We start from the raw sequence: 24755 nt of genomic DNA on the forward strand, positions 1-24755 counted from the left end.
TTTTAATTGGAATTACATTAAATTTTAGATTAATTTGTGGAAAATTGATATTTTATGACATTGAGTCTTTATATACTATGAACATAATATTTACTTCTTTTGTTGTTTAGTACTTTAGTAAGATTTAAATTTTCTCTGTGAAGCTCTTGTACATCTCATGTGAAATTGGTCCTAGATACCTTGTAGCTTTTGTTCATTTCAAGCATATAGGCACCTTACAGTTTTTGATGCAGTTGTTAATGGCATCTTTTAAAATTACATCTTCTAGAATTCCCTTTGTGGCACTGCAGAAACGAATCCAACTAGGAACCATGAGGTTGTGGGTTCGATCCATGGCTTTGCTCAGTGGGTTAAGGATCCGGCGATGCTTCGAGCTGTGGTGTAGGTCGCAGACGTGGCTGGGATCCTGTGTTGCTGTGGCTGTGGCATAGGCCGGCAGCTGTGGCTCTGATTCGACCCCTAGCCTGGGAATCTCCATGTGTTGTGGGTGCAGCCCTAAAAAGCAAAAAAAAAAAAAAAAAATTCTGATTATTGATGATTTTTTATATATTGATATAATTAATTTTTATATATTGATCTTATAATCAGCAACTTTGCTGAACTCTAATTTCTAACAGTATGCAGAGTCCTATGGATATTCTATGTATCATGTGGTCTGCAAATAGGGACAATTTTGGTTTTTTTCCTTTCTAATTCATATAAATTTCATTTTTCTTATACCTGCAATTCAGTAGAAGTGGTGATGATGTCCATCTCTAACTTTAAGGGCAGTACTCCTGAAGTTACGCTATTAACATGATGTTTTCCTATAGGCTTGGTTTTTCAGTGTTGGGTTTTTCTTTTTTTTGGCCACCCAGTGGCATATGGAGTTCCCAGGCCAGGCTCAGATCCAAGCCACAGTTGTGACTCATGACACAGCTGCAGCAATGCCAGATCCTTTAACCCACTGTGCAGGGCCAGAGATTGAACCTGTATAGTGATGCTGCAGAGATGTCACTGATCCAGTTGCGCCACAATGGGAACTCCTCCTGTAGGCTTTTTGTATACACCACTTACCAGGTGACTGAAGAGCCATTCTATTCCTAATTTGCTGAATATTTTCATCATGGATAGGTGTGGAATTTCAGCACATGCTCTTTGCATATATATTGAGACAGTTATGTGTCTTTTTATCTCTATTTTTTGAAATGTGAACTAAATTAATTCATTTTCTAAGGTTTTTTAACCCTTGCATTTCTTGGTTAGTCCATCATCATGAACTGTACTTAATACATTGCTACATTCAGTCTCCTCATATTTTTATTGATTTTTACAGCTGTTTTCATGTGTGAATTGGTCTATGATTTTCTTCTTTTGTGTTGTCCCTAAGTTATTTTTTTTTTCTGTTTTCAAAACAATTCTTTTTTTTTGTCCTTTTTTTTTTTTTTTTTTGCTATTTCTTGGGCCACTCCCGTGGCATATGGAGATTCCCAGGCTAGGGGTCGAATCGGAGCTGTAGCCACTAGCCTATGCAAGAGCCACAGCAACGCGGGATCCGAGCCGCGTCTGCAACCTACACCACAGCTCACAGCAACGCCGGATCGTTAACCCACTGAGCAAGGGCAGGGACCGAACCCGCAACGTCATGGTTCCTAGTCGGATTCGTTAACCACTGCACCACGACGGGAACTCCTCAGAACAATTCTTTATTTACTTTGCCCCACAAATCTGGTCCCACCTGGAGACATCCATTCTCCCTGACTCCCATAAATGGCATAACATGCACGCCATTGTTTAGGTCAAAAACTAAGGCATCTTTCTCAACTCCCCTCTTTCTTTTGTAGTTTTTTAAATTACTTAATTTAATTACATTAAATTACTTAATGAATTTTATTACATTTATAGGTGTACAACAATCATCACAAGCAAATTTTACAGCATTTCTATCCCAAACCCTCAGTGCATACCCCCACCCCTCAACCTGTCTCATTTGGAAACCATAAGTTTTTCAAAGTCTGTGAGTCAGTATCTGCTCTGCAAAGTTCATTGTGTCCTTTTTTTAGATTCCACATGTCAGTGAGAGCACTTGATGTTGGTGTCTCATTTGTCTGACTGACTTCACTTATGGTAATTTCTAGGTCCATCCATGTTTCTAAAAATGTCATTATTTCTTTCCTTTTAATGGCTGAGTAATATTCCATTGTGTATATGTACCACATCTTCTTGATCCACTCCTCTCTTGATGGACATTTAGGTTGTTTCCATGTCTTGGCTATCGCATATAGGGCTGCAGTGAACATTGGAGTACATGTGTCTTTGTGAGTCATGGTTTTCTCTGGATAGATGCCCAGGAGTGGGATTGCTGGATCAAATGATAGTTCTATTTTTAGTTTTCTGAGGACTCCCCATACTGTTTTCCACAGCAGTTACACCAATTTACATTCCCACCAACAATGTAATAGGGTTCCTTTTTCTCCACACCCTCACCAGAACTTATTGTTTGAAAATTTTTTTTTTTTTTTTGGTCTTTTGGGGCCACACCAGCGGCATATGGAGGTTCCCAGGCTAGGAGTCATATCAGAGCTGTAGCCTCTGGCCTACGCTGGAACCACAGCAATGTGGGATCTGAGCTGCGTCTGTGACTTACACTATAGCTCACAGCAGTGCCAGATCCGTAACCTACTGAGTGAGGCCAAGGATCGAACCTAAGTCCTCATGGATGCTAGTATGGTTTGTTAACCACTGAGCCATGAGGGGAACTCCCTGTAGACTTTTTGATGATATTCTGCCCCATGTAAAGTGGTACTTCGTAGTGGTTTTGATTTGCATTTTTCTAATAATTAGTGATGTTGAACATCTTTTCATGTGTTTTTTGGCCATCTCTATGTCTTCTTTGGAGAATTGTCTGTTTAGATCTTCTGCCCATTCTTCGATGGTGGGTTTTTTTTGTTTGGGTTTTTTTTTTTTTTTTTTTTTGGTATTGAGCTGAAGGAGGTGTTTATAAATTTTGGAGATTAATCTCTTGTTAGTCGATTCATTTGCAAATATTTTCTCCCATTCTGTGGGTTGTCTTTTCATTTTGTTTAGGGTTTCCTTTGCTGTGCAGAAACTTTTAAGTTTAATTAAGTCCCATTTGTTTATTTTTGTTTTTATTGTCATTACTCTAAGAGGTGGATCTGAAAAGATGTTGCTGTCGTTTTTATGTTGGAGAGTGTTTGACTTATGTTTCCCTCTAAGAGTTTTAAAGTATCTGGTCTTATATCTAGGTCTTTAATCCATTTTGAGTTTATTTTTTGTGTATGGTGTTAGGGAGTGTTCTAATTTCATTCTTTTCCATGTGGCTGTCCAGTTTTGCCAGACCACTTATTGAAGTGGCTGTCTTTTCTCCATTGTATATTCTTGCCTCCTTTGTCATAGAGTAGTTGACTGTAGGTGTGTGGATTTAATCCTGGGCTTTCTATCCTGTTCCACTGATCTATATTTTTGTTTTTGTGCCTATACCATACAGTTTTGATGACCGTTGCTTTGTAGTTTAGTCTGAAGTCAGGAAGCCTGATTCCTCTATCTCCGTTTTTCTTTTTCAGGATGTCTTTGGCTATTCTGGGTCTTTTGTGCTTCCAAACAAACTTTAAAATATTTTGTTCGAGTTTTGTGAAAAATGTCCTTGGTAATTTGATAGGGATTGCATTGAATCTGTAGATTGCCTTGGGTAGTATGGTCACTTTGGTAATATTGACTCTTCCAGTCCAAGAGCATGGTATGTCTTTCCATCTGTTTGTGTCATCTTGTCCCTATCTTATTTTGATATCAGGTTATATTTAGCTTCACAAATGCCTTGAGAAGCTTCCGTCTTTCTCTCGTCTCTGGAAAAATTTACTAAAGTAGGATTGAATCTCTTCTTAAAGGTTTGGGAGAACTCTGTAAAACTGCCTCATCCTTACAATTCACCACAGTATTGGTGTGTTGTGGGCATGGTTTTTACTACTGTTTTAATTTACTAATGATAATATTTTTTAGGTTTACTATGTCATGAAGCATTAATAAATTATAATTTTGTAGGCTCTTATTTTTTTCCTAATTTTTCAAATGTATTAGCATAAAATTATAGTGTTTTATTTTTAAAATCTGTTTTTGGAGTTCCCTCCATGGCATGGTGGGTAAAGAATCTGACTTCAGGAGTTCCCTTCATGGCTCAGTGGTTAACAAACCCAACTAGGATCCATGAGGATGCAGGTTCGATCCTTGGCCTTGCTCAGTGGGTTAAGGATCTGGAGTTGCCATGAGCTATGGTGTAGGTTGCAGATGCATCTTAGATCTTGCATTGCTGTGGCTGTGGCTGGCAGCTGTGGCTCTGATTGGATCCCTAGCCTGGGAACCTCCGTATGCCGTGAGTGTGGTCCTAAAAAGCAAAAAAAAAAAAAAAAAAAAAAAAAAGAATCTGACTTGAGGTTGGGTTGATGAGGAGGTGTGAGTCTGACCCCCGGCCCAGCATGATAGGTTAAAGGATCTGGTGTTGCTGCAGCTGCTCAGATTCAATGCCTGGCCTGGGAACTTCCATATACTGAGGGTACAGCCATTAAAAAAATATATATATTAAAATCTGTTTTTGTTGATATATTCTCTTTTTAATTCCTAATGTTGACATTGCCTTTTTTCTTTTTTTGATCTGTCTTGCTAGAGATTTGTCTATTTTTTCAGTCCAAGAGCTACCTTTTGATTTTGGTAGCTTCTCTATTGTCCAATTACTAGTTCATTAACACCTTCATTATTTTATCTTTATCATTTCTTCTTCCTTTAAGTTTGTTCTGTTTCAAACTCCTTGGATTTTTTTCACACTGAAAAATTTTTAAATTTTGGAGTTCCTGTCATGGCTCAGTGGCTAACGAATCCGACTAGGAACCATGAGGTTTCGGGTTCAATCCCTGGCCTCACTCAGTGGGTTCAGGATCTGGCATTGCCGTGAGCTGTGGTGTAGGCCAGCAGCTACAGCTCCGATTAGACCTCTAGCCTGGGAACCTCCATATGCCACGGGTGTGGCCCTAGAAGACAAAAAGACAAAAAAAAATTTGTATTTAATTTTTTGAATAGGTATTAAATTTTCATAGCTCCAGTATAGATATTTATACAAAATATGCAGAGAAACATCTTTACGCATCTTTCCCCTCATCAGCCTGTTCCTATCCCCATGAAAAGGTAAACACTGTTAGTTACTTTCCATACACCCTTTTTTTGCTCTAAAATTTTGTTGAAGTATAGTTGGTGTATAACATATATTAAAGACATACTAATACAGTAATTCACGATTTTTAAAGATTGTATTCCATTTATAGTTATAAAATACATGCAGAGTTCTCTGGTGACTCAGCGGGTTAAGGATCTGGCGTTTTCACTGCTGTGTCTTCAGTTTGATCCCTGGTCTGGAAGTTTCTGCATGCCACAGGCACAGCCAAAAAAATACATATATATATTTTCCCCCATGTTGTAGCTTTATTTTGTACATAATAGTTTGTACCTTTTAATCTCCTACCACTGTATTGCCTTTGCCTCCTTCCCTCTCCCCACTGGTAATCACTAGTTTCTTCTCTGTATCTATGAATCTGCTTCATTTTTATTACATTCACTGGTTTGTTCTATCTCTTAGATTTTCCATATAGCAATATCATACAGTATTTCTTTCTCTGTCTGACTTATTTCACTTAGCATAATGCCCTCCAGGTTCATCCGTGGTGCTGCAAATGGCAGAATTTCATTTTTTATGATGGAGTAGTATTTTCCATCGCGTGTACGTGTATGTATGTGTGTGTGTGTGTGTGTATCACATCATCTTTAGTCATTCATCTGTTGAGGGACATTAAGTTGTTTCCATATCTTGGCAATTGTAAATAATGCTGCTATGAACACTGAGGTGCATGTATCTTTTCAAATTGATGTTTTTGGGTTTTTTGAACATATACCCAGGAGTGAAATTGCTGGACCATATTGTAATTCCACAATTTTTTTTCTTTTTATGGCCTCATTTGAGGCATATGGAAGTTCCTGGGCAAGAGATTGAACCCAAGCCATAGCTGCAGCCTATGCCACAGCAATACTGGACTCTTTAAGCCACTGTGTGGTCGGGCCGAGGGTCAAGCCCAGTCCTCCACGGTGACCTGAGCCACTTTAGTCAGGTTCTTAACCCACTATGCCATAGCAGTAACTCCCGGAGATTCTTTTTTTTTTTTTAAAGCATATACAAGCATAAATCTGTGAGCACTCTCAAATCAGTATTTAAATAGCTTCTCTCTTTCTTTCTATAATTGACATATAACATTTTATTAGTTCCAGGTGTACAACATTAATGCTTAAGTTTTGTGTATAATATTGCAAAATGATCATCATAATAAGTCTAGCTAACATCTGTCACCATACATAATTACAAAATTTTTTTGCTTATGATGAGAAATTTTACAATTGACTCTCTTAATAGCTTTCAAATATGCAATACAGTATTATGAACTATAGTCACCATACATCCCCATGACTTACTTATTTTATAACTGAAAGTTTGTACCTTTTGACTTCCTTCACCCATTTCACGTAAGCCTCATTTCTGTTCTTTATTATACTTGCTGTTGTTCTTTTGTTTGTTTGTTTTTGCTTTTTAGGGCCACACCTGTGGCATATAGAGGTTCCCAGGCTAGGGGTCAAATAGGAGCTGTGGCCACCAGTCTACACCACGGCCACAGCAACGCCAGATCCGAGCCACGTCTGCGACCTGTACCACAGCTCATGGAACGCCAGATCCTTAACCCACTGAGCGAGGCCAGGGATCGAACCTGCAATCTCATGGTTCCTAGTTGGATTCATTTCCACCCCACCATGGCAGGAACTCCTTGTTATTGTTCTTTTCTTGCTATTGTTCTTTTATATGTATACCTGTATCATCACTTGTCTGAAGAGTTCCCTGTTGATGGACATTTAGGTTAACTCATTCATTTACTTGTTCATTTATTATTTATTTATTCATTTGTCTTTTTTCAGGCCTACACCTGTGGCATATGGAGGTTCCCAGGCTAGGGGTCAAATTGGAGCTCTAGCTGCTGACCTACACCACAGACACAGCAATAGGATCCAAACCATGTCTGCAGCCTACACCACAGCTCACAGCAATGCTGTGATCCTTAACCCACTGAGCAAGACCAGGGATTGAACCCGTGTCCTCATGGATACCAGTCAGTTTTGTTAACCACCGAGCCATGACGGGAACTCTATTGTTCATTTATTTTTAAAGTCCTCCCAGGGACTTAAGCCTGAGCCATGAGAAACTAGAAGGAATTTGAACTTCAGGAAAGGCTCAGTGTTGGGTTGGGGGTTGGCCACGCCTATGGCATGTGGAAGTTCCTGAGCCAGGGATTGAACCTGAGCCATAGCAGTGACAGTGCTGGATTCTTAACCTGCTGAGCTACCAGGGAACTCCTTAGGTTAACTCTTTTATTAACATGAAAGTGCTACAGTGAATGATCTTGTACCTGCAGAGCATATGTAGATTAAGATCCTGGCAAGTAGACTTATATAACTTGTATACATACTGCCAAGAGTGTACCCTTTAGGTAAATTACTCTCCCTCCAGCATTGTGTGAGAACACTGGTTTCCATGCAGCTATGCTAGCCAAATGTATTTTTAAACTTCTGAATTTGAGCCAATCATCAGATAGGCATCAGATAAAAGAATGATAACCCAGTATGGTTTTAACCTGCATTTCTTTTAGGAAGAGATACAGAATTTTATTCATATGTAAGAGCCGATTGTCTCTTTCCTTCTTTACTCTTTCAGCCATCCAAATTCTTGGCTCATTTTCCTAATGGATTATTTATCTTTTTCTTTTCCATTTATAAAAGCTTTTTACATAATAGATTATCCCTTCATCTGTCGTAGGAGTTGCAACTGTTCTTCTCACTTCTTGCATGGGATGCTTCCCTCACTTTCTCCTGTACTAATCATGCATTTAAAGCTACTCACTTCACTCTGAGGACTAGATTGGTTGCATCCCTCAAGGCTTGATATGCAGTGTTTCCATTTTCATTATGATCTGTACTTTGCTTCACAACTTATTTAGAATTATGCTCATATTCTAAATAAATGTGTTTTATTTCTTTTGCTTTTATATGATTGCCATTGATTTCTAACTATGCCACTGTGTCACTGATTCCTTCAGTGATTGTTGAGACTTTCTTTGTGGTAAACTTTAAAAAATGGTCTGGATATGCTTGAAAGCATGTGTTTTCTCTGGTTATTCAGATTCTTAATTGTATTTCAAATTTTCTACTAATTTGTGGCCAGTTACCCAATTAGTTATTGGAAGAGGTGTGGTAAAATTTTCATTCTGGTCATTGTACAACTACAAATATAGTAAAATTTATTGAGGTAAAAATTTTTTTCACTCTGATGGTGGATTTGGCAGTTTCATTAATTTTTTCTTTTATAGGAGTTCTTGTCATGGTTCAGTGGTTAACGAACCCGACTTACTAGTATCCATGAGGACACGGGTTTGATTCCTAGACTTGCTCAGTGGGTTAAGGATCCAGCATTGCCGTGAGCTGTGGTATAGGTTGCAGATGCAGCTTGGATCCCACATTGCTGTGGCTATGGTGCAGGCTGGCAGCTATAGCTCCAATTTGACTCCTAGCCTGGGAACCTCCATATGCTGCTGGTTTGGCCCTAAAAAGCCAAAAGCCAAAAAAAACCTTTTTTCCTTTATATATTTTGAGATTATGTTAGGTGCTTACAAATTTAGAATTGTGCTGTCTTTGTGGTAAATTATTCCTCTTATATTCCTCTTATACCTTAATGTTATCATTTTTTCCAAAGCATATTTTTTTTAAATTATTGTGAAATATATCGCAATACACAAAATTGTATAAAACATGAGTTCCTATTGTGGCTCAGTGGTAACGAACCCAACTGGTATTCATGAGGATGTGGGTTCAATCCCTGGCTTTGCTTAGTGGGTTAAGGATCCAGCATTGCCTTGAGCTGTGGTGTAGGTCGCAGACATGGCTAGGATCTGGTGTTGCTGTGGCTGTGGCGTAGGCTGGCAGCTACAGCTCTGATTTGACCCCTAGCCTGGGAACTGCCATATGCTGAAGGTGCAGCCCTAGAAAGACCAAAAAAAAATTGTATGAAACATACATATGTTATAATAAGGTAACATTATTATTATATCTTATTAATAATAAGGACCTATAATAAGGTCCTAATTATAGGACCTTAAATATTCCTCTGTGCCCTGCACACCCCATCCCTCTCTCTCCCTTCCACAGAGGTAAGTAACCGCTGTCCTCTAGAGTTTTATCATTGTGTGTATGTATCTCATTGAATTTAGTCTTTTTCTGAGCTTTATACAAGTGGCATCACACTGTATGTAAATACCCAGAGTACATATGCAGAAGTCTTCTGGCACTTGCTCCTTTTGCTCAGTACTGTGTATCAGATTTGTACCTGTCAATGGCCATAGCTGCAGTGCATCCGCTTACAGGCCAGTGTGGTATTCCTTTGTATAGTTCCTCATCATTTACTCACCCAAATTACCTTTCATGGACATTTGGGTCGTTTCCAGTTTTCTGCTGTAACCAAAAACTCCTGCTATGAACAATATTCTTTTAAGTACATCCTAATAGAATGTGTAAGAATTCTTTAGGGAAAACTTCATCTAGGAGTACCTTGCTGGGCATAGAATATGAAGGTGACCCCATGTTCCACTTTATTTTGGTAGTGTAGAATATTTTCTAAATTTTTTTGTTCCTGTTTACATTCCTGTTGCAGTGTGTAAGTTCCCAATGTTCCATAGGCTGGCCGGTATTTCATATTATTAGACTTTTAAATTTTTACTAATTTATTGCAAATATAATGATATCTCATTTAATTTTCATTTCACTGATTCCTAACACTCATCTTTTCAAATATTTATTAATATGAAATAATTTAAATATCCCTAATATCCTAACATTAAGCTAAACTTTGATTTGAAATCAAGTGTACCTCAAATCAAACATTTTCTAATATTAAACCAATTTTGCATTCCTGAGGTGAACCCAATTCGGTCATATGTATTATATTTGACTATTCTTTTATATCTTGCTGGACTCAGGTTGTGATGTTTTAATATCCTACAAGATATTAACCTGTACTTTTTCCTTCTAGTACTGTCCTTATTATGCTTTAGTAACAAGGTTATGCTAGCCTCAGAAAATAAGTTCAGGAGTTCCTGCTGTGGCACAGTGGGTTGGAGACCCAGCATTGCTGTGAGCTGTGGTGTAGGTTGCAGACACATCTTAGATCTCCATTGCTGTGGCTGTGGTGTAGGCTGGCAGCTGCAGCTCTGATTCAGCCCCTAGCCTGGGAACTCCCATATGTCTCGGGTGCAGCCCTAAAAGGCTAATAAATAAATAAGTTCAAAAATATTCACTTTTTCTATACTCTGAAGGGTGTGTAAGAGTGGAACTTTTTATTCCTTAAATGTTTGCTAGAACTCATGTGGAAAATTATCTTGGTCTAGGTTTTCTTTGTGGAAAGACTTTAAACTTAAGATTTTTTTTAGTAGTTTTAGGAATATTCAGAGTTTTCTATTTTTAGTCGGGTCAGTTTTAGTAAGTTGCATTTTTTAGGAATTTGTTTAGTTTGTCCCAGTTTTTAGATTTATTGGTTTAAAATTGTTCATGGAGGAGTTCCCGTCATGGCTCAGTGGTTAACAAATCCGATAGGGAACCATGAGGTTGCGGGTTCAATCCCTGGCCTTGCTCAGTGGGTTAGGGATCCAGCGTTGCCATGAGCTGTGGTGTGGGTTGCAGACGCAGCTCAGATCCCCATGTTGCTGTGGCTGTGGCTGTGGCGTAGGCCAGTGGCTACAGCTCCGATTGGACCCCTAGCCTGGGAACCTCCATATGCCATGAGTACAGCCCTAAAAAGCAAAAAAAAAAAAAAAAAAAAAGTCATTCATGATACCTCCCATTGTCTTTTTAATGTCTGTAGCATCTGTAATTAGGTTCTTTTCATTTCTTGTGGGTTGTTTTTGCCTTGTTCTTTTGTTATTGGTCATGCTTTCTAGAGGTTGGTTGGTTTTATTAGACTTTTCAAATAACCAACTTTTGGCTCCCATGAGCTTCTGTATTTTATCTGTTGTCCATTGTATTAATTTCCCCTCTAATCTTTTCTTCTACATTTTTTCAGCTTTAATTTGCTGGTTTCTTTCCAACTTCTTGAAATGAATACTTAGCTCCTTTCCAGCTTTTCCTCTTTTATAATATATCTCATAGATTTCAATTTCAATGTTTCATAAGTTTTCTAAAGCTATTTTAAGTTTATCTAATTTTCAAATGGATAATATTTTCCCCATTATACATATGTATATGTATAAACTGTATCTTGAAAGTATCTTGCAGTTTCCACTGTGGTGCAATGGGATTGGCAGAGTCTCTATAGCACCAAGACGCAGGTTCTATCCCCAGCCCTGCACAGTGGGTTAAAGGATCCAGCGGGCATAGATTGCAACTGCAGCTAGGATATGATCCCTGGCCCAGGAACTCGTGGGGCAGCCAATAAAGAAAAAAAAAAGTACATTTGTTAGGTGCAGCTGATGTATGTTTGAAGATTGCCTTTTGAAAATTTTTGTTACGTAAAGTTAAAAACATAAAAGCAGAGATAATTGTCCAGTGACTCCTTGTGTATCACCGGGCTTCAACCAAAAATGACCAGCCTCATTTCACCTATCCCCTTGCCCACTTTCCTGCACTACCACCTCCACTCTCAGATTATTTGGAAGGAAATTACAGACATCAAATTTCATCCATGAATATTTCTGTATTATTCCTAAAAGACTAAAGCTCTTTTAAAAATATAACCATAATATCATGCCACACTAAAAAATTAACCATAATTTCTTATCCCCAAGTAGTGGATAATTTCAAGTTGCCCTGATTATCTTGTATGTCTCATAATTACATTGATTTTAATGGTTGCACCCTTTAATTTGAATCCTTTTAAATTTGTAGGGAGTTGTTACATGGTCCAGTATATTTCAGTTTCTGTGATTGTTCTTAAAAAGAATGTGTCCTCTACTGTTAGGTGCAGTGTTTTCTGTATGTGTTTTAGGTCACTATTGTTAATCACACTGGTCTGATCCTCTGTATCCTTAGTGATTTGCCTGCCATTGTAATTATGGATTTGTTGTTATTCCTTATTATTCTTTCCCCTTATTCATCACTATTCTGTCAATTGTTACTTTTTGTATCTTGGGGCTATGTATAAACACTTATTCAACAAGTGTTTATTAAGCACTTCTATGTACCAGGCACTGTCCTAGTTGCTAGGGATATTTCAGTGAACAAAGAGACAAAAATGCCTGCTCCAGTTGGGAGAGACAGACACAAAGGAAGATAAATACTTACATACAGTTTATTTATTTATTTATTTTTGTCTTTTGTTGTTGCTGTTGCTATTTCTTGGGCCGCTCCCGCGGCATATGGAGGTTCCCAGGCTAGGGGTCAAATCGGAGCTGTAGCCACCGGCCCATGCCAGAGCCACAGTAACGCGGGATCCGAGCCGAGTCTGCAACCTACACCACAGCTCACGGCAACGCCGGATCGTTAACCCACTGAGCAAGGGCAGGGACCGAACCCTCGACCTCATGGTTCCTAGTCGGATTCGTTAACCACTGCGCCACGACGGGAACTCCTGACTTATCTAATTTTTTACTTAAAAAGTCTCTTTATCTAATTTTTTTACTTAAAAAGTCTCTTTAATTTTTTACTTAAAAAGTCGTGAGATAATAATATAGCTGTAATAGCTTTCATGGACGTGTTTCCAAATTTTTCATCCTTTTGCTTTTATCTTTTCTATATTCTTATGTTTTAAATATGTTCTCTACAGAGTATATACTTACATTTTTAGAAATTTTGACCATATATGTATGTGTGTATACATATATATATTTATTTCACAGAGTTGTGCAGCCGCCACCACAATCAATTTTATAGCATTGTCATCACCCTAAAAGAAATCTCCTACCCTTTAGTAGTTATTTTGTATTCCACCTCTGCTCTCAAACCCTCCATTCTAAACCACCTCTAATCTTTCACTCTAAAGATGTGTCTAGGGAGTTCCCGTCATGGCGCAGTAGTTAATGAATCCAACTAGGAACCATGAGGTTGCAGGTTCGATCCCTGCCCTTGCTCAGTGGGTTAAGGATCCGGCGTTGCCGTGAGCTGTGGTATAGGTCGCAGATGTGGCTCGGATCCCGCGTTGCTATGGCTCTGGCATAGGCTGGTGGCTACAGCCTAGACCCCTGGCCTGGGAACCTCCATATGCCGCAGGAGTGGCCCTAGAAAAGGCAAAAAAAAAAAAAAAGAAAAAAGATGTGCCTATTCTAGACATTTCATATAGATGTCATCATGCAATTTGTAACCTTTTGTGTCTGTCCTCTTTCACTTACCATGTTTTTAGAGGTCATCTGTGTGTAGCATGCACTTCATTATATTTTATTGCCAGATAATATTCCACATTCTGTTTATCCATTCGAACATATGGGTTGTTTGCACTTATTGGCCATTATGAACAATGCTGCTAAAAGCATATGTGAGCAAGTTTTTGCATGGACACATGTTTTCATTTCTCTTAGTGTATACCAAGGAGTAGAATTGCTGGATCAAATTGTAATTCTGTGTTTAACCTTGCAAAGAACTGCCAGACTTTTCCCAAAGCAGTAGCACCGCTTTATAATCCCACAAGTGGTGTATGAGGGTTGCGATTTCTCCACATCCTCATCAATACTTGTTTTCTTTCTTTCTTTCTTTCTTTCTTTCTTTCTTTTTTTTTTTTTTTTTTTTTTTACGGCCATACCCATGGCATATGGAGGTTCCCAGGCTAGGGGTCTAATCAGAGCTATGGCTGCCAATCTACACCACAGCCACAGTAACACAGGATCCGAGCTGCGTCGGAGACCTACACCACAGCTTGAGGCAACACCGGATACTTAACCCCTGAGCAATGCAAGGGATTGAACCTGAGTCCTCATGGTTGCTAGTCAGATTCGTTTCCACTGAGCCATGATAGGAACTCCTGTTTTCTTTCTTTTTGACTATAGCCTTCATAGTGAGTGTTAAGTGGCATCTCATTGTGGGTTTGATTTGTATTTCCCTGATGTTTAATAATGTGGACCATCTTTTCATGGATTTATTACCAATTTGTCTGTCTTTGGAGAAGTGTCTGTTCAGATCTTTTGCCCATTTAAAAATTTCATTGTCATTTTATTATTGAGTTGTAAAATTTCTTTATATATTCTGGATACAAGTCCCTTGTAAGATGTATTATTTGCAAATAATTTTCCCATTGTGTGGGTTGTCATTTCATATTCTTTTTTTTCTAATTGTTTTGAAGTATAGTTGATTTATAATGTGTTAGTCTGCTATACAGCAAAGTGACTTCAGTTATACATATTTATCTTCTTTTTCATGTTCTTTTCCATTATGGTTTATCATAGGATATTGAATGTAGTTCCCTGAGCTATATAGTAGGACCTTATTGTTTATCATTTCATATTCTTTTTTCTTTTGGCTGTGCCTGTGGCATGCAGAAGTTCCTGGGCCAGGGGTCAAATCTGCCCCACAGCAGTGACCTGAGCCACAGCAGTGACAATGCCAGATCCCCAACCTGTTGAGCCATCAAGGAGCTCCTATCATTTCATATTCCTCTTTTTTTTTCTAATTGTATGGCATACCCGTGCCATGTGGAAGTTCTTGGGCCAGGGTTTGAATCTGAGTCACAGCTGCAACCAATGCCACAACTGTGGCAACGGCAGATCCTTTAACCCACTGCATCAGGCTAAGGATTGAACCCACATTTCCACAGCAATCCAATCCAAGTCTCTGCAGTCAGATTCTTAACCCACTGCAGCATGGCTGGAACTCCATCATTTCATATTCTTGATGGTATCCTTTGCAACGCAAAGATTTTTAATTTTGATGAATTCTAGTTTATGTAATTTTCCTTTGTTACTTGTGATTTTAATATTGTGTCTAATAAACCATTACCTCATCAAAGGCCATGAAGACTTTCACGGTTTCCTTCTAAGAATTTTATAGTTTTATGTGTAGGTCTTTGATCCATGTGGACTTAATTCTTGTGTAAGGTATGAGGTAGAAGCATTCTTTTGCTTGTAGGTATCCAGTTGACCTAGGATCATTTGTTGAAAAGACTATTCCCACTGAATTACCTTGGCTACATTTTTGAAAATCAAATGATAACAGCGAAGGTTAATTTCTGGACTCTCGATTTTGTTTCATTGGTCTACATACATACTTATGTCAGTACCACAAAAGTCTTGATTATCGTAGCTTTACAGCAAATTTTGTCTTTTTTTTTTTTTTTTTTTTTTTCTTTCTGCCCTTTCTAGGGCCTCTCCTGCAGCATATGGAGGTTCCCAGGCTAGGTGTCTAATGGGAGCTGTAGCTGCCAGCCTATGCCAGAGCCACAGCGACGCCAGATCCAAGTTGCATCTGCAACCTACACCACAGCTCGTGGTAACACCAGATCCTTAACCCACTGAGCAAGGTGAGGGATCAAACCTGCAACCTCATGGTTCCTAGTCAGATTCATTAACCACTGAGCCACAACGGGAACTCCGCTTTGTAGCAAATTTTGAAATCCAAAAGCACAAGTCCTCTAACCCTGTTCTTTTTCAGGATTGTTTTGGCTATGTGGAGTTCCTTGAATTTTCATATGAATTTTAGGAACAGTTTATTAATTTCTACAGAGAAAGCATCTGAAATTTTGATGGAGATTGCATCGAATCTAAAGGTCAATTTGGGAAAGTTCTGCCATCTTAACAAAATTTAGGCTTGTTACCAATGAACTTGGTTGTCTTTTCATTTTATTTAAGTCTTTCATTTCTTTCAGCAATGTTTGGTAGTTTTCAGAGCAGTAGTTCTACACTTATTTTTCTACATTTATTCCCAATTATTTAATTATTTTTGATGCTATTACTAATGGAGTTATTTTCTTTATTTTTGTAATGTTCATTGCAAATGTATAGAAATACTTGATTCCTGTATCCTGTAACCTATTGAACTCATTTATTCTAATTTTTTATTAGATTCCTTAGGATATTCTGTATAAAAGTTCAGGTCATCTTTAAATAAAGACAGTTTTACTTTTTCCAATATAGATGCCTTTTATTTCTTTTTTTTTTTAACTAATTGCCCTGGTCAGAAACTCCAGTATTATGCCCTGGTCAGAAACTCCAGTATTATGCCCTGGTCAGAAACTCCAGTATTATGCTGAATAGAAGTGGCATGATTGGATATGTTCTGTATATAAGCTGTTGTGTATATAAGTTCTTTCATATCTTTTTTTTTTTAAGATTCCACACATAAGTGATATCATGATATTTGTGTTTCTCTGTTCGGCTTACTTAGTATGATAATCTCTAGGTCCATTCATGTTGTTGCAAATGGTATTAGTTCATTCTTTTTTATGGCTGAGTAGTATTCCATTGTGTATATATACAACATCTTCTTTATCCATTCATCTGTCGATGGACATTTAGATTATTCCATGTCTTGGTTATTGTAAATAGTGCTGCAGTGAACATTAGGGTATATATATCTTTTCAAATTAGAGTTTTATCCATTTATATGCCCAGGAGTGGGATTGCTGGATCATATGGGAGCTTGACTTTTAGTTTTTTAAGGAACCTCCTACTCATTTCCATAGTGGTTGCACCAATTTATATTCCCACCAACAGTTTAGGAGGGTTCCCTTTTCTCCACACCCTCTTCAGCATTTATTATTTGTAGACTTTTTGATGATGGCCATTCTGACCATGCGAGGTAATATATCATTGTAGTTTTGATTTGCATCTCTCTAATAATTAGAGATTTTGAGTATTTTTTCATGTGCCTTTTGGTTATCTGTATGTATTCTTTGGAGAAATGTCTATTTAGATCTTTTGACCATTTTTTTGATTGGGTTGTTCGGGGTTTTTTTATACTGTGCTGTCTGAGCTATTTGTATATTTTGGAGATTAATCTCTTGTCAGTTGCATAATTTGCAAATATTTTCTCCCATTCCATAGGTTGTCTTTTTGTTTTGTTTATGATTTCTTTGCTGTGCAAAAATTTTTATTTGGTTTCCTTTGTTTATTTTTTGTTTTTTGCTTTTTCCATTACTCTAGGAGTCAGATCCAAAAAAAAATATTACTTTAGTTTATGTCAAGGAATGTTCTGCCTGTTTTCCTCTAGGAGTTTATAGTATCTGGTCTTATTTAGGTCTTTAATCCCTTTCAAATTTATTTTTGTGTATGTTGTTAGAGAATGTTCTAATTTCTTTCTTTTACATGTAGCTGTCCAGTTTTCCCAGCACCACTTATTGAAGAGGCTGTCTTTTCTCCATTGTATATTCTTGCATCCTTTGTTGTATATTATTGAGCATAAATGCATGGGTTTATTTCTGGGCTTTCTATTCTGTTGATCTATATTTCTGGTTTTGTGCCAGTACCATACTGTTTTGATGACTGCAACTTTGCAGTATAGTCTGGAGCCAGGGAGCCTGAGTCCTCCAGCTGTTTCTCTTTATCAAGATTGCTTTGGATATTCGGGGTCTTTGGTGGTTCCATACAAATTTTTTAATTTTTTATTCTAGTTCTATGAAAAATATCATTGATAAATTGATAGGGATTGCACTGAATCTGTAGATTGCCTTCAGTAGTATAGCTATTTTGACTATTTTGATTCTTTTAATCCAAGAACATGGTGTATCTTTTCATCTTTCATTTCTTTCATCAGCATCATAGTTTTTGGAATACAGGTCTTTTACCTCCTTAGGTAGATTTATTCCTAGGTATTTTATTCCTTTTGATGCTATGGTAAATGGGATAGTTTCCTTAATTTGTCTTGCTGATCTATCATTATTAATGTATAGAAGTGGAACAGATATCTGTGTATTAGTTTTGTATCCAGCAAACTGCTAGAATTCATTGATGAGTTCTAGTAGTTCTAGTAGTTTTCTGGTAGCATCTTTAGTATTTTCTTCTATAGTATCTTGTCATCTGTAAATAGTTTTATGACTTCTTTTGCAATTTAGATTCCTTTTATTCGTTTTTCTTCTCTGATTTCTGTGGTTAGGATTTCCAAAACTACATGGAATAAAAGTGGCAGTAATGGACATCCTTGTCTTGTTCCTGATCTTAGTGGGAATTTTTTTAGCTTTTCACTATTGAGTATGATGTTAGCTGTGGGTTTGTCACATACAGCCTTTATTATGTTGAGGACTTTTTGCCCACTTTCTGGAGAGTTTTTATCATAAATGGATATTGAATTTTACTGAAAGCTTTCTCTGCATCTATTGCAATGATCGTGTGGTTTTTATTCAGTTTGTTAATGTGTTGTATCACAGTGACTGATTTGTAGATAGTGAAAAATCCTTGTATCCCTGGGATAAATCCCAGTTGATCATGAGGTATGATCCTTTTAATGTATTGTTGGATCTGATTTGCTAGTATTTTGTTGAGGATTTTTGCATCTGTGTTCATCAGTAACATTGGCCTGTAATTTTCTTTGTTAGTAGTATCTTTGTCTGGTTTTGGTATCAGGGTAATGGTAGTCTTATAGAATGAATTTATAAGTATTCGTTCCTCTGCAATTTTTTGGAGGAGTTTTAGAAGGATAGGTGTTAACTCTTCCCTATTTTTCTATTTTTTTTAAAACTCTCATTGTTTGATAGAATTGGCCTGTGAAGCCATCCAATCCTGGATTTTTGTTTGTTGGGAGTTTTTTTGTTGTTGTTGTTCTTTTTATGGCCACACCTACAACATATGAAATTTCCCAGGCTGGGGTCAAATTGGAGCTTCAGCTGCTAGCCTACAACACAGCCACAGCAATGCCAAATTTGAGCTGTGTCTGTGAGCTACACCACAGCTCATGTCAATGCTGGATCCTTAACCCACTGAGCAAGGCCAGGGATCGAACCTGCATCCTTATGGATATTAGTTAGGTTTGTTACCACTGTGCCACAACAGGAACTCCTGTTGGGAATTTTAATCACTGATTCAATTTCAGTACTTGTAATTGTTCTGTTTATATTTTCTATTTCTTCCTGGTTCAGTTTGTTTCATTGATCGTTTCAGTTTTCTTTCTTTCTGTCTTTTGTCTTTTTTAGGGCCACATCCTCAACATATGGAGGTTCCCAGGCTAGAAATCAAATCTGAGCTGTAGCCACTGGCCTATGCTATAGCCATAGCAATGCCAGATCCCAGCCACATCTGCAACCTACACCACAGCTCATGGCAGTACTGGATCCTTAACTTGCTGAGTGAGGCCAGCAGTACTGGATCCTTAACTTGCTGAGTGAGGCCAGAATCTGTGTCCTCATGGATGCTAGTCAGATTCATTTCCACTGAGCCACGACGGGAACTCCTCAATTGTCTCCTTAGTCTCTATTTATTTCTGCTCTGATCTCTTTGATTTCTTTCCTTCTATTAACTTTGGGTTTTATTTGTTCTTTCTCTAGATGCTTTAGGTGTAAGACTAGGTTATTTATTGAGATTTTTCTTATTTCCTGAGTTAAGCTTGTATTGCTATAAATTTCCCTTTTAGAATTGCTTTTGCTGTATCCCATAGCTTTTGGATTATATTTTTATTTTCATTGTGTCTAGGTATTTTTTGATTTCCTCTGATTTCTTCAGTGATCCACTGGTTGCTTAGTAGCATATTGTTTAGTCTCCATGTGTTGTGTTTTTTAGGTTTTTTTTCTTGTAGTTGATTTCTAATCTCATAGCATTGTGGTCAGAAAAGATGCTTGATATGATTTCAATTTTCTTAAATTTATCAAGGCTTGCTTTGTGGCCCAGCATGTGATCCATACTGGAGAATATTCCTTATGCACTTGAAAAGAATGTGTATTCTGCTGCTTTTGGATGGAATGCTCTATAAATATCAATTAAGCTCATCTGATCTAATGTGTCACTTAAGGACTGTGTTTCCTTATTGATTTTCTGTCTCGATGATCTGTCCATTGATCTAAGTGGGGTCCCTCACTATTATTGTTACTATTTTATGTCTGTTAGCATTTGCCTTATAATGAGGTACTCTTACGTTGGGTGCAGACATACTTGCAATTGTTTTATCTTCTTGGATTGAGCCCTTGGTCATTATATAATGTCCTTCTTTATCTCTTGTAGCAACTTTAGTTTTAAAGTCTATTTTGGCTGATATGAGTATTGCTACTCCAGCTTTCTTTTGATTTCCATTTGCATGGAACACCTTTTCCATTCCCTCACTTTCAGTCTGTGTGTGTTTCTAAATCTGAAGTGGGTCTTGTAGATAGCATGTATACAGGTCTTTTTTTTCTTTTTTTTTTTTAATAATGAGGATGACAAATGGTTGCTTATTTATTTATTTATTTATTTAGTCTTTTGTCTTTTTAGGGCCACACCCATAGCATATAGAGGTTCCCAGGCTGGGGTCTCATTGGAGCTGTAGCTGCTGGCCTACACCACAGCCACAGCAACGCCAGATCCAAGCCGCTTCTGCAACCCACAGCACAGCTCATGGCAATGCTGGATCCTTAACCCACTGAGCAAGGCCACTGATTGAACCTACAACCTCATGGTGCCTAGTCAGATTCGTTTCTGCTGCACCACAACGGAAACTCCCAGGTCTTGTTTTTGTATCCATTCAGCCAGTCTATATTTCTTGGTTAGAGTGTTTAACCCATTTACTCTATTTTTTTTTTGTCTTTTGTCTTTTTAGGGCCACACCCACAGCGCTATGGCTAGGAGGTTCCCATATGGAGGTTCCCAAGTTAGAGGTCGAATCAGAGCTGCTGGCCTACACCACAGCCACAGCAACGCCAGATCCAAGCCACATCTGCAACCTACACCACAGCTCACGGCAATGCCAGATCCTTAACCCACTGAACAAGGACAGGGATTGAACGTGTGTCCTCATGGATGCTAGTCAGATTCATTTTTGCTGAGCCACAACAGGAACTCCTAATCCATTTACATTTAAGGTAATTGTCAATATGTATGTTCTCAGTACCATTTTGTTAATTATTTTGGATTTGCTATTTTAGATCTTCTTTCTTCCTTTCCTCTTTGCTTTCTTCTCTCCTCTTGTGATTTGATGACTGTCTTTACTGTTGCTTTTGGACTCCTTTTTCTTTTTGTGTGTTTATCTTATAGATTTTTGGTTTGGGGTTCACCATGAGGTTTTATATGATGATAAGTTACTGATACCTTAATTTCAAATACTTTTCAAATGTCCTGCATTTGCACCCTCCTTCTCTCATGGTTTAGATATCATATTTGTGTGTGGATGATTCCCTACTTTTACTGTATTTTTAACCTTTACTAGTGAGCTTTTTCATTTTATAATTTTCTTGTTTCTAGTTGTGGCCTTTTCTTTTCCACCTGGAGAAGTTCCTTTAGCATTTTTTGTAAAGCTGTTTTGGTGGTGCTGAATTCTCTTAGCTTTTGCTTGTCTGTAAAGCTTTTGATTTCTCCATCAAATCTAAATGAGAGACTTGCTTAGGTAAAGTACTCTTGGTTATAGTTTTTTTCCCTACATCACTTTAAATATATCATGCCACTCCCTCTGGTCTGCAGTTTCTGCTGAAAAATCAGCTAATAACCTTATGGGGATTCCCTCGTATGTTATTTGTTGCTTTTCCCTGTTGTTTTTAATGTTTTCTCTTTAATTTTTGTCAGTTGAATTACTGTATGTCAATCCTGTATGGGACTCTGCATTTCCTGGTGTTGGGTGACTGTTTCCTTTTCCATGTTAGGGAAATTTTCAGCTATTATCTCTTCAAATATTTTCTCAGGCTCTTTCTCTCTTCTTCTTCCAGGGCACCCATAATGTGAATATTGATGTGCTTGACATCATTCCAGAGGTCTTTTAAACTGTCCTCATTTCTTTTCATTTTTTTTCTTTATTCTGTTCCACAACAGTGATCTCTACCACTCTTCCTTCCAGCCCACTTATCTAGCCTCATTTATTCTGCTATTGATTCCTTCTAGTGTGTTCAATTCTTTGCTTGTTTTTACATTTTCTAACTCCTTTTTTTTTTTTTTTTGGTCCTTTTAGGGCTGCCCCGTGGCATATGGAGCTTCCCAGGCTAGGGGTCTAATCAGAGCTGTTGCTGCTGGCCTATGCCAGATCCAAGCAACGCCAGATCCTTAACCCACTGAGCGAGGCCAGGGATCGAACCTCATGGTTCCTAGTTGGATTCGTTTCTGTTGCACCACAACGGGAACTCCCATTTTCTAACTCTTTGTTTAAAATTTCTTGTAACTTCTCTCACTCTGTGCATCTATTCTTTTCCTGGGTTCTTGGATCATCTTTTCAGCCATTACTCTGAACTCTTTTTAAGGTAGATTTCCATGTCACTTAGTTGTTCTTCTAGGGTTTTATCTTGTTCCATTGTCAAGAACATATTCCTCTACCCTCTTATTTTGTCTGAATTTCTATTTGTATTTTTACATATGTGGAAGGTTAGTTATGTTTCTCAACCTTGGAGAAGTTCCCTTCTATCCCCACAAAGGGAATGTCCTATGTGCACGAGCAGTACACTCCCTTCTTGTCACCTAAGGGCCAGGGACCAGCTGGTCCCAGGGTAGGTTCTGACCTGGTTTTTAGACTCAGTTCCTCAGGCTGCAGGATTGTAGGATTGTAGTTTTCTTGCTTCTGGTCTCTGACCCTGGTGGGAGAGGCCAGTGCCTGCCCCCTGGGAGGTAGAGCTGAGTCTTGGCCCTCTGGTGGAGAGGACTGTATCAAAGGGCATGTCTAGAGATGGTTGTGGGCTCAGAAAGTCTTTAGGCAGCCTATCTGCTGATGGGTGGGGCTATGTTCCTACCCTCTTGACTGTCTGGCCTGGGGCATCCCAGCACTGGAGCTGATAGGCTGTTGAGTGGGGCCAGGTCTTGGTGCCATTTATCCAAGTAACATGTCTGCCTCCAGCATGAGTTCAAGTAGATGAACACTCCCCAATATTTCCACCGCCAGCTGCCCCCAACACTGCATCCGCAGGAGACCCTCCAATACCAGCAGGTAGGTCTGGCCCAGGCTCCTATGAAGTCACTGCTTTTGCCTCAAGTCCTGGTGCACATAGACCTTTTATGCGCTCTCCAAGGGTGGAGTGTCTGTTTCCCCTAGTCCTGTGGCGCTCCTGCACTCAAGCCCCATTGGCCTTCAAAGCCAAGTGCTCTGGGGGCTTCACCTCCCAAAGCCAGCATCCCCAGGCTGGGGAACCTGATGTGGGGCTCAGAATTCTCACTCTGTCTTGTTGTGGTTTCTCCTTTGTCTTTGGATGTAGAATATCTTTTTTGGTAGGTTCCAGTCTTCTTTATTGATGGTTATTCAGCAAGTTAGTTGTGATTTTGGTTTTCTCCTGAGAAGAGGTGAGCTCAAGGTCTTTCTACTCTGCCATCTTTGTCTCCAATCTTCTAAATGTCTGTGTTTTTAAAAAATATTCACCAGCACCTAATGTTTCACTAGGGTGTGGGTCTGCAGAGCTCCTCATGCTGCCATTCAGAAGTGAGGCCTTTCTTTTACTTTCACTAGTTACTTTAGAAACTACAATAGTATATACTAACTTTTTCAAAGGCTAACAATTGATATCTTTACTCTCTTTCTGAATAATACAAGGACCTTAGAACTGTTTGAAGTTTTAAAAAAAATCATATACATATACACACAAAGAATATGTATATTTCAAATACATATAAAATATATATATATCAAATATGTGTAAGTATGTACCTACTGTATTTATACAAACAAGAACGTGAAACAAAAATCAGCTGGTTACCTGCAGTTAAGCTGCCTGAGTTCACATTCTGTTTTTTTTCCTTTTTTCTTTTTTGGCTGCCCCATGGCACATGGAGTTCCTGGGCCTGGGATCAGATCCAAGCCACAGCTATGACCTATGCCGCAGCTGTGGCAATGCTGGATCCTCCAACTCACTGTGCAGGCCAGAGATCAAACCTGCATCCTGGCACTGCCAAGATGCTGCCAGTCCCATTGCACCACAGCAGGAACTCCTCCATTCCTATTTTTGCCACTTTCCAGCTGGTCAGTCTGAACAGGTCCCTTAACTGCACTGCCCACCTAAGTTTCTTGAGCCAGAGTTAAGATAGTGCTACCTCCCTCACTGATTTTTTGTGGTAATTAAATGAGCTAATGCATGTAAAGTGCCCTATATAGTATGTATGTACAGTGCCTGGCAATCAATAAGTGCTTAAGAGAAGGCAGCTCCTCTAGAAACGAATGGTAATTATTGGTGGTAATTACGATTTATTCACCCTCTGTCCTGGCAGTTCCTCTGTGACGAGGGTGCTGGTATTTCTGGTGACTACATTGACCGTGTGGACGAGCCCTTGTCCTGCTCTTACGTGCTGACCATTCGGACTTCTCGGCTCTGCCCTCACCCTCTCCTCCGGCCCCCACCCAGTACTGCTCCCCAGGCCATTCTCTGTCACCCTGCCCTTCAGCCTGAGGAGTACATGGCCTACATCCAGAGGCAAGCTGGTGAGTAATCAAAAAGAGGAAAGGGAGGTATGGGGAGGGAAATGCAGAAGATAAATTACTGAAGAGCCCAGAGGACTATGTCCCTGTCCCCCTACATGCTGTCTTCAGTAGACTCGGAGCAGAATGGAGACACAGCCAGAGACGGACTGCAAGACCTGGACCCTCCAACGTGGAGTGAGACCAAGCCTGGGGTGGGACCCACAAAGAAAACAGGTAGG

The 24755-nt window shown here is 38.8% G+C and overlaps 1 protein-coding gene across 4 annotated transcripts in view; it reads left to right on the forward strand.

Moving 5' to 3' along the window:
* OS9 (OS9 endoplasmic reticulum lectin) overlaps positions 1 to 24755 on the forward strand; it is a 47456-nt gene that overhangs the window by 17989 nt on the left and 4712 nt on the right. For 2 of the 4 annotated variants that reach the window (XM_047787048.1, XM_047787046.1), the window contains exons 6-7: positions 24327 to 24537; positions 24649 to 24750. In XM_047787048.1, the coding sequence (XP_047643004.1) occupies positions 24327 to 24537; positions 24649 to 24750 (313 nt within the window). Of the gene's footprint in view, positions 1 to 24326; positions 24538 to 24645; positions 24751 to 24755 lie in introns of all 4 variants that reach the window. The other 2 variants (XM_047787045.1, XM_047787047.1) reach the window with 1 other exon arrangement.

This window comes from Phacochoerus africanus, chromosome 7 (assembly GCF_016906955.1).
Source record: "Phacochoerus africanus isolate WHEZ1 chromosome 7, ROS_Pafr_v1, whole genome shotgun sequence".
In the NCBI taxonomy this organism is placed as follows: domain Eukaryota; kingdom Metazoa; phylum Chordata; class Mammalia; order Artiodactyla; family Suidae; genus Phacochoerus; species Phacochoerus africanus.